The sequence below is a fragment of the Oryzias melastigma genome, linkage group LG8 (assembly GCF_002922805.2).
Source record: "Oryzias melastigma strain HK-1 linkage group LG8, ASM292280v2, whole genome shotgun sequence".
Lineage (NCBI taxonomy): Eukaryota > Metazoa > Chordata > Actinopteri > Beloniformes > Adrianichthyidae > Oryzias > Oryzias melastigma.
The window spans coordinates 3,721,485-3,731,463 of NC_050519.1; the positions used below are offsets into that span (position 1 = coordinate 3,721,485).

Below are 9,979 nucleotides of genomic sequence, written 5' to 3' on the forward strand. Positions count from 1 at the left end.
AAATATGACAAAAACCGTGAAGGCAATGAAAACGTGGCATAACGGAACTTGACGCTTAAATACACTCAGATTGATTAACTGAGAATTTAATTTCTGTTACTTTTTCGATTAAGTCATTATTAACTTTAACTGAGAGCTCTGTATTGGCTTTGTAATTACCAAAAACATCACTTTGGATTTGTCTAGATTCAAAGATAGTTTGCTGTAATCCATCCATGACTTTATTTTGATTAACTCTGTGTTCAACACATTGATAAGTTCCCTTTGATTGTCTGTAGAATAGAATATATTTGTGTCAAAAGCAAATTAAATTGAATTTTAAAACTAATAATGCGATTTGAAAAGAGTCTCACATCCGATTTGTGCGTAAACGTGGGTTTGTGGTGAGTGATTTTTAAAGATTTGTTAGAGTAGTTAGTTTGTTCAAAATGTATTTTGTGCATGTGTAGATTGTATTTTTTAGAAAGTCGTAATGTTTGTACTTATCCACAAAATGTATTGAATGATTTACAAATCAAGAATGAAACGCAAAAATCAAGATCAAAGCGCTCACAAATCCAAAGTTGCACACAAATCAAGAATTACACACACACACAAATCAGGGTGAGTCTGTCGTTCATTTCTCTTTCGCTTCTCTTGGTTTTTCCGTCATCTTGGAAATCAGGAATTTTAAAACCAAAACGAACTTTTCTCTAAAAATCTTTGTGATGCAAAATCATTTTCCAATCAAATAAAATACTATTTTGATTTCTTTTTATCAGATTTTTTTTATGTTATGATGCACAAAAACCTGTTACGAGTTTGTATAAATCAGTGTTTCACAAACAGCAACACTAAAGCAATACATGAATATAAATAGAAATTCTGTTGGTTGTCTGTAGGCGTTGAACATGTTTCCTATCACACGTTTTTTGTCTTTTCTTCACTAAAGCAAGTCTGTTCTATTTTTGATTTGTTTAACACTTTAGACGCGGGTCGTCATCACTTCTGCTGTCAAATATTTGGGGAATAAAACCAGTAATGACTAGAGTCCACACACGTTCTGTTCTTCCCTGTCCAGGCCCATGAGGACAGTCGGGACAGTTTGACCCCTCGGCCCCATCAAGACACCATGGGCAGCTTCCTTCCTGACAGCAACCTGTACGAGCTGCTCGCTGTTCTAGGTGAGTAGCGATAACTCGATCATTCCAGTAGATTCTGAAGGAGAAAAGCGGCTCAACGAGCCGCTTTTCTCCTTCAGAATCTACTGGAATGATCCTGTTAACGGTTGAAAAGTTACAATTTTGTGTTTAAGCGTCAGGTGCTAATCGGAATTTTGTTTTTGTTTCAGGGAAGGGATTAGATAATCTGATGACTGTAAATCTAGCGCGATACAAAGCCACAGGGGAGCATGTTGCCATTCGCCGAATCGACCTGGAGTCGTGCACTAATGACATGGTGACCTACCTGCAGGTGAGGAGTCCTACTCTCATTTTGATCGTTCTTTTCTGCTTTCGTTAACATTGTTTCCACGTTTCAGAGTGAACTCCACGTGTCAAAGCTGTTCCATCATCCCAGTATTCTACCCTACAAGAGCGTCTTCATCGCTGAGAACGAGCTGTGGGTCATCACCCCGTTCATGGCTTATGGTACGGATCACGCCCCCTTTTTTTTATTTTAATATAAGGGAAGAGTGCCTCTTTTTATTGGGTTTGTGTTGCAGGGTCGGCCCGAGATCTCATCTGCTCAAATTTCGTTGACGGCATGAGCGAGCAGACCATCGCGTATATTCTGCACGGCATGCTGAAAGCGCTGGAATACATCCACCACATGGGATACGTGCACAGGTACGCTGCAGGGGCACGGGACGCCATTTTACAAATATGTGGTTAGAAATATCATCAAAGAACAAGACATTTTTTTAAATAAAAAAACAAAAAAACAAATACTTGAACAAAAGCTTGAACAATTGAGGGATCAAACCGTTTTTTTAAAATGCTTTTTATTTACTGTCACAATCAATTTAATTTACAAAATTGAGTCAATTCATTAGAAATTTACTGCAAAAAAATCAAATCACTTATAAGGGCCGGGAATCAATTAAAAAAAATTAACGAATTAATCGCCAACCTCGGGCAAAATTAATCGGGATTAATTGTGATTATTTATGTTTTATATTTACAGTATTTGCCGACCGCTTATTATTTGTGAATAATCACAAAATTAAATTTATATGATATGACAACGTGCCAGACCATGAAATTAAATAGTCCACTTTTTGTGAAAAAGTGATCTAAACCAAAAGAAAAAGAAAAACAAGATTAAAGTACTAAAAAACAGATTGTATATTTATTTATTTTGTAAATAAGCATACTATAAGTGGGAAAATAACCAAATGAAGTGTTTAAATGCACACAGTGGATGACTGCACCGCTTAGGGAAAGAGAGACTGCTACTCCGAGAAGTGCGATTAATTTGCATTAATAAAATAAAAATAAAATAAAATAAAAAGACAGGAACTTGTTTGATTTAAAAAGAAAGAAAAAATGATTTGTATAACTTGTTAAATTTTAATTCAAAACAACGTAAGTGATATATAAGAGGTCAAATCGGGATCATCTTAAAGTGAACGAAAAAATTGAAAATTAGACATAGTAACTGAAAAAAATGTAAAAATTTGAAAACTGAAAAAAAAAAGAATTTTTGAAAACAAGACATTGTAAATTTGAAAAAAAGTTCTGAAAATTAAAAAAAAATGTGAAGAAAAAAAATTAAATTAATAAAAAAACTGAAAACTTAACTTAAAAATCTTGAAAATTTGAAAAATATTTTTTTATTTCAAGTTTACACTATTTTTTCAGATTTTCAAGATTTATTTCAAGTTTTCAGTTTTTTTTTAATTTAAAAAAAAATGTTTTTTCAAATTTTCAGTTTTTTTCCCTTCAAATTTTCAGTTTTTTTTTCAAATTTACAATGCCTTTTTTATTTTCAATTGTTTCAAGTTTTCCATTTTTTTCAGTTATAATAATGTCTATTTTTCAAGTTTTCAGTCGATTTTTTCCTTCATTTTAAGCTGATCCTCATTTGACCCCATAGATATAATCTAAGCATAAAATCTGTCAGGAAATCTAATTAAAACATCAAAGAAAGTTTTCTACTAAAGATTTGAACTTTAAGAACATCTTAGTATTTTTTGCTTCTTACTGTAACTCGTACAGAAACGACCAGAAGTCTTCCATATTTGAAGGACTGTAATTGTCTCTGCAGGAGCGTGAAGGCCAGCCATGTTTTGATCTCTGCGGACGGACAGGTCTGCATGTCGGGCCTGCGGAGCATCTTCAGTTTGATCCGTCACGGACAGAGAGCCAAAGTGGTCCACGACTTCCCCCAGTTCAGCATCAAGGTGCTTCCATGGCTTAGCCCGGAAGTTCTGCAGCAGGTATTTCTCCTACACTCCACTGGGTTTTTACTGTGAAGTCTACCTTGGATGCAAAACTGTAAAGAAGAGGTTTTTGTTTCTCAGAATTTGCAGGGATACGACTCTCGATCAGACATCTACAGCCTCGGTATCACAGCCTGCGAGCTGGCTAATGGGCACGTACCGTTTAAAGACATGCCAGCCACTCAGGTGAGCAAAAATGAATCGTTTTATTTTACTAAAACATAAAAACTGTTTTTTTTTCTTTTCTTTTTACGTTTATACAAAAGAAATGTAAAGTATTAACACTTCTCTCCACAGATGTTACTGGAAAAGCTCAACGGAACAGTTCCGTGTTTACTGGACACCACCACCATTCCCCCGGAGGAGCTGTCACTGAAGCCGTCCCGCTCTGGTGCCGATTCTGGGATCTGTGAAGGCCCGGGAGCAGGAGGGGCCCGGCACTCCAACGGAGAACCTTCGTCCTCGTCCGGAGGACACCCTTACAACCGGACCTTCTCCCCGCAGTTCCACCACTTTGTGGAGCTGTGTCTACAGCGGGATCCGGAGAAAAGGTGGGCTCCTTTTCACACAGGACATGCTTCAAGATGTTTGAGTCAGAATATTTTAAGATGACGTCGGTACATTTTTATTTGTTCTACAGACCCTCTGCCACCACCTTAAGCGGACATCCCTTCTTTAAACAGGTTTGTTAGGTTTTTTATGTGACTAGGAGTTTGCAACCTGTGGTTCCTCTCTGGCTGAAGAAAAATAAAATACTAGTATTTTTTTAAAGTACGGATTACTTAATTACCATTGATTGTGTGAATGCTATGTAAACATTCACACTATACTAATTCTGCACAAAAAAATTCAATCACATTTTCAGCAATCTTGGTATCAAAACGTTCAGCTTGTTCAGGACATTACTGCTTGTATTTTTGGTAATTATAAACGTTATAGTTTTTGAAATATTGAGCAAAATATGCCCCATCGGAAATGAATGAGAAAGTCTTCAAATTTCAACATTTAAAGTAGATTAGCAACAAGCCTTTAAATATATTCATGAAATATGTTTTATTCTTTTATAGAAATTTTCTAAAAATTTGGAGTTTAGCTAATATTTTAGCAACATGCTAACATTTTTGGCTAATTTGTTATCTACTGGGATTTTTAGGCTAATTTAGAGTTTAGCTTCTATTTTAGCAACATGCTAACATTTTTGGCTAATTTGTTATCTACTGGGATTTTTAGGTTAATTTAGAGTTTAAATTCTATTTTAGCAACAGGCTAACGTTTTTAGCAAATTTCTTATCTACTGGGGCTTTTAGGCTAATTTAGAGTTTAGCTTTTATTTTAGCAACAGGCTAATGTTTTTGGCTAATTTGTTATTTACTATTGTTTTAAGGTTAATTTAGAATTAGCTTAACTATTTTAGCAACATGCTAACGTTTTTAGCTAATTTGTTATTTACTGGGGCTTTTACTGTTAATTTTAGCTTCATATTTAGCAACATGCTAACGTTTTTAGCTAATTTGTTATTTACTGGGGCTTTTAAGGTTAATTTAGTGTTTAGCTTCTATTTTAGCAACAGGCTAAAGCTTTTGACTAATTTAGTTTACTGAAGAATTTTAGGCTGTTTTGGAGTTAAGCTAGTATTCAAACAAAGAGCTAGCTTTTTTATTAATTTGGCCTTTACTGTGTTTTTATGCTAATTTGGAGTTTAGCTAATATTTCAGTAATATGTGCACGTTTTTTTGGCCAATTTGTTATCTACTGGTATTTTTAGGCTAATCTAGAGTTTAGCTTCTATTTTTTGCAACAGGCTAACATTTTTGAACAATTAAGTTTACTGAGGAATTTTAGGCTATTTTTGAAGTTTAGCTAGTAATTAAGCAACAAGCTAGCTTTTTTGGTAAAAGTTAAAAAAGCTTTTTAAAAAATCACATTTCGAAATTTTTTTTATAGGCCTATTTGTGCTTCTGTTCATGCCTAAAAATGGAAATAATTCATATAAATTTAAAAAAAATAAAGGAGGTAATGAATGCAAATCCAAATTCCTTAAAGGCTAAAGTAAATCTGTGCGGCTCCTTGTAGGTTTTGATCAGTAGAAAATGAGCCCAAATGGCTCTTTTACTGTTAAAGGTTTCTGACTCTCAACTTCAATTGTATTAAAAGTAGGGAAATGGCAATATATTCTAATAAAACATCAATTTATACATTATATTAGATTTTCACTTAACTGTTTTCAATGTAAAATTACTGATTTTTATTTTAGAGTTTGTAAAACATTTCAGAAACAACTTTATTACTTTTATCCAAACAATTATGTTTTTTCCAGTAATGCTTTTTTGTAATCCAATGGATTACTGTAATTGTTTTGTGTTAAATGAAATGATAAACTGTCACTTGACAGATGAGAAATTTTCAAAGTAAAGGACAGAGCCGTACGGTAATAAGGCGTGTTGTTTTCAGATGAAACGCCGGCCCTCTGAAGCGCTCCCCGAGCTGCTGCAGCCCGTCTCACCCATCACCAGCTTCGAGAGTTCTCAGCCGCAGGACTCCCCCTCCGGACTGGCAAGCCTAGAATCGAGTCTGAGCCACCTGGATGTGGACGACTGGGACTTCTGACAAGAGGATTTGGTGTGAAATCCAGCATAAGATTGTATTGAGAGACTCCAGTCGGTCAGGATGGGGTTTGCTTTTCACCTCATGGTGAATATGAAAAACATCCATCCAAAAAAAAAAAAAGGCGGTGATGTTAAAAAGCCTTCGGCCATCTTGCCTGTCCCATTCATGCTTTTATTCTCTAGAAATGTACTATTTCCTGTATTTTACTGAACAGATTGTACACTACAAGCCAAAAAAATAACCTCACAAGATCTGTTTTTTTTGTGGCTTTTCTTAGTTGTCCAGTTTGGACCTAAAGAAACAAGAAGCTGCTACTAGAATATTCTGAGTGAACGTCCTACCTCAGGGCCCACCAGGTCAGAGACCCCCATGTTGGAGCTACAACAAGCCATGTTTGTCCAAAACTTCCCCTGAACAATAAGCGTTTTCCTGAAACCCGACTAATGTCATGCTGCAAGCGTCTGTTTCTGATTGTACTTGAATTTATTCTGGGTGTAACTTATCTTGATTCTCGTTTATCCTGCATGTGGATTTTCGGCTGCATTAGAATTCTTTCAGGACCTCGGTTAAGCTTTTAACCCAACGACTCATCAAAAACAAGAGCTTTTATTCAAAATTTAAACAGGGACAACAAACACTTAAGAGACAAAGATGTCCAGATGCTAATCCTCATCTGATGGCGGTTGGTCGGCCAGCGCAGCGTAATGTTTCTCCAGCTTGGCCATTAACTCTGAAATGAATAAAAAAATAAAGCGTTTGGTTGTTTTCAGTGCATCCTTTATTTGTGGGCGGGCTCACCTTTCGCAGGGTTGAAGACTCCGTTGGTTTGAGTATTGCACACGTAGCAACGCTTCGATTTGCGATAATGCTGGAGGGCGCAGGTCTCACAAAAATAGTGCTTGCACCTGAGAGACGTTTGATCGGTCAACAAACTGCAACCGAAACGCTGGAGCGAAACATTTGAAGAGGACGTACTTTGTGACGATGGGGTTCTTGTACGACTCTCGACAGATGAAGCACTTGAAGGGCAGGTCCTCCTCATCGCTGCTCACTTCGTAATTCTCTTCATCTTCATAGGAAACACTTTTGTTGTGGAAAATGTTTGCATCAAAAGATCAAACGTAAAACGGTAGCTCACCATTTGCTCCATATCTGCCCTCCTCCAGCTCCCTCTCGATCTGCCAGCCGTGCTTGTAGTCGGATCTGTCGTGAAGGAACTTACAGCTGTCTGATAAAGAAAGAAAAAACAGAATAGAAATCAAGAAGCATTCTGGAGTTAAAGTTCTAAACCACATGTCAAAGTCAAGTCCCGGGGGCCGGATCCGGCCCTCCAGATCATTTTATTTATGTTATTAATGGCCCGATGTTATCTTGCGCTCATTTTTAACTTGTATAATTTTGACAAACTATATTTATATGGAGAGTAAAATATAGAAGTTATTTAATGTTTAAGTTGATTTATTTGGGAATAATATTCCTGCCATTTTATAATTCATAATTATGTTAAGTTACAGTTTAAGGTTTAAAAAATTGGCATTCTGCTAGCTTTTTTTTTGACAAGTTTGGCATTTATTAAGATTTTTTTAGGCTATTTTGGAGTTTAGCTAATATTTCAGCTACATGCTAGCTGTTTTGGGTAACTTAGGCTTTCTTTGTTTTTAGTTTTTTTTGGCTATTTAGGAGTTAGGCAAATATTTTTTTTTTAGAATATTTTGACATTTAGCTATGTTTTCAGCTACATGTTAGCTGTTTTGGCTAACGTAAGCTTTATTAAATTTTTTTTAGGCTATCTAAGAGTTAGGCAAATATTTTTTTTTGAATATTTTGACGTTTTAGCTTTTTAGTTTTTTTATGATATTTTGAAGTTTTAGCTTTTTCAGTTTTTTTAGGATATTTTGAAGTTTAGCTATTTTTTCAGCTACATGCTAGCTGTTTTGGCTAACTTAAGCTTCTTTAAAAATGTGTATATTTTTGGGCTATTTAGGAGTTAGGCTAATATTTACACGCAAGCTGTTTAGGCTAATTTTTTTTTTTCCGTTTTTTTTTTAAAATATTTTTAAGCTTAGCTATTTTTTCAGCTACCTGCTTACGTTTTTTTAAGGTTTTTTTTAAGCTAATTTGGCATTTAGCTAATATTTTAGCTGGCTATCGACTTCAGCATCTTCAAATTCAGCTTACAGCATTCACACTAGCATTATTGTAGGTAATGCTATATATCTAGTTCATAATTATGTTAAAAAGTTACAGTTTTAAAGATTTCAAAATGTAGTTGTTCAATAAATGTTTATCCTGTCCGGTCCGCGGCCTAAAGTCTGTTTTGGATTTTGGCCCCTTGTGTGATTGAGTTTGACACCCCTGTTCTACACATACCTCCAAAACCACAAAACCCCGTCTCTTTGTAGTCTTTGCAGATGTCAGGCTGATAATCCCACCGAACGGTGGCCCGCAGATGTTCAGGCGCTCTGATTGGTCCTTTTCTGTCAGTGATTGAACAGATATTTTATTCATTCTAGCTTCCACAGCCTCTTTTCCCTTTGTTTTTAAGATAAAAATCCTTCGCCTCACCTGACCATGCCAGAGGAAGCGTTGCCCATGCTCGTATCTTTAGGCTTGATGAATTTCTGGTAGTTGTTGATGCCACGATATATTTTATCATCCTCTTTACCTGTTAACTCCTACTTAAACAAAAACAAAAAAATCATAAATTAGTGCATTTTAAGCATTTTATTTTGAATTTTGTTGAAGAATGACAGTTCTTACCTCTTGGATTTTCTGACTTCTCTCAAAAATAGCTTGAGCGTCTTTGTCCTTCTCTGTGTCCAGCTCGTACGTGGCTGTTGCCCCCATGTCTTCAGGTCCCTCTGGTTTCTTGGTTTTAAAGAGGATTGGGCAAAACATTTCAGACAAATTACATTAATGTCATAAAAAATGCCCATTCTGAAAAATACTTTCAAGTTCCACTCCAACTATATTTTAATCTATTGCAAAATTATTCCCAGTATTCTTTTAAAAAATATGATTATACAGTTTTTTTTTTTGCTTTTTTTTAATTAAAAAGCAGGTGTCGATTAAAAAAAAAAAATAAACATTTACTGTAGAGCATCATTAACTCATTAGAAATCTGCCTCTGGGTTGTTGACGTGGAATTAACCTTAAACTGATATCCCAGCATTCTTTTGTTTACACTCTCTCCCGCTAGCTTACAGACCCTCACAACCCCAAAATAACATCAAGTAACAAAAGAAAATGGCAAACATTCTCAGAGATATCCAGCTGTAAAGTTTTGAGGCAAAAATGTTTCTTTCATTTATGGACACATAAAGGTTCAGACACAACTTACAGCTGATCGTGTGGATTTGTAGGCGACGGTGATCTTTCCCTCGTTGTCTTCTTCACTGTCACTTGAAGAAACTGCATCTCTCTCCACCTTTTTTGTCTGAAATCAAAACAAAAGTAACCGTCTGGTTTCTCTGTGAAGCTTTACAGCATCTTTTCACTGTTTCGAACCTTCTGGATCATGGGGTTGACACGTCCCTCTTTCCTATCTCTTCTGACCACCACACTCTGTTCCTCCTCACTGTTGGCATCTGGAAAAATAGGATTAAATGTTATTACTGATAGTGGACAGGGTTAATGAGCATTCATGTCTGCTAAATTATTCCTAGCAGACAGTCTAAAATAACACCATTAATATTGAAAAACAAAAATAACTAACAGATTCCCCTTAGCTAGAAAAACTTGATTCGATTTAGCCATTTGTTTACCATAAATTCTGTGATGTTTATAGTTTTAAAAATGTACACAAAACAGGATCCGAGCGATAATAACATAATCACACAGCGACAAAAACATGAAGAAGAAGCTTATAGTCCGTTAAAACGTCTACAATTACTATGTTAATGAGAGAAACCAGCTAGATTTACAGTCAAAACTAGCTTAGCATTTGAGCTA

General features: G+C 35.6%; 2 protein-coding genes across 3 annotated transcripts in view; one reads left to right on the forward strand and one right to left on the reverse strand.

Annotated features, from left to right (window-relative positions):
* strada (STE20 related adaptor alpha) overlaps positions 1 to 6,793 on the forward strand; it is a 13,049-nt gene extending 6,256 nt beyond the window's left edge. For both annotated transcript variants that reach the window (XM_024272776.2, XM_024272777.2), the window contains 9 exons: positions 1,061 to 1,163; positions 1,331 to 1,452; positions 1,520 to 1,628; positions 1,703 to 1,826; positions 3,247 to 3,418; positions 3,503 to 3,607; positions 3,719 to 3,972; positions 4,062 to 4,104; positions 5,873 to 6,793. In XM_024272776.2, the coding sequence (XP_024128544.1) occupies positions 1,061 to 1,163; positions 1,331 to 1,452; positions 1,520 to 1,628; positions 1,703 to 1,826; positions 3,247 to 3,418; positions 3,503 to 3,607; positions 3,719 to 3,972; positions 4,062 to 4,104; positions 5,873 to 6,028 (1,188 nt within the window). In that variant the 3' untranslated portion in view covers positions 6,029 to 6,793. The remainder of the gene's footprint in view (positions 1 to 1,060; positions 1,164 to 1,330; positions 1,453 to 1,519; positions 1,629 to 1,702; positions 1,827 to 3,246; positions 3,419 to 3,502; positions 3,608 to 3,718; positions 3,973 to 4,061; positions 4,105 to 5,872) is intronic.
* The window catches only part of rnf113a (ring finger protein 113A), a 4,194-nt gene continuing 833 nt past the window's right edge, over positions 6,619 to 9,979 (reverse strand). Inside the window, exons 2-10 of the mRNA XM_024272778.2 lie at positions 9,536 to 9,615; positions 9,369 to 9,464; positions 8,789 to 8,896; positions 8,594 to 8,703; positions 8,399 to 8,505; positions 7,167 to 7,256; positions 7,004 to 7,097; positions 6,827 to 6,933; positions 6,619 to 6,758 (exon numbers count right to left, since the gene is read on the reverse strand). Of these exons, the coding sequence (XP_024128546.1) occupies positions 6,691 to 6,758; positions 6,827 to 6,933; positions 7,004 to 7,097; positions 7,167 to 7,256; positions 8,399 to 8,505; positions 8,594 to 8,703; positions 8,789 to 8,896; positions 9,369 to 9,464; positions 9,536 to 9,615 (860 nt within the window). The 3' untranslated portion in view covers positions 6,619 to 6,690. The remainder of the gene's footprint in view (positions 6,759 to 6,826; positions 6,934 to 7,003; positions 7,098 to 7,166; positions 7,257 to 8,398; positions 8,506 to 8,593; positions 8,704 to 8,788; positions 8,897 to 9,368; positions 9,465 to 9,535; positions 9,616 to 9,979) is intronic.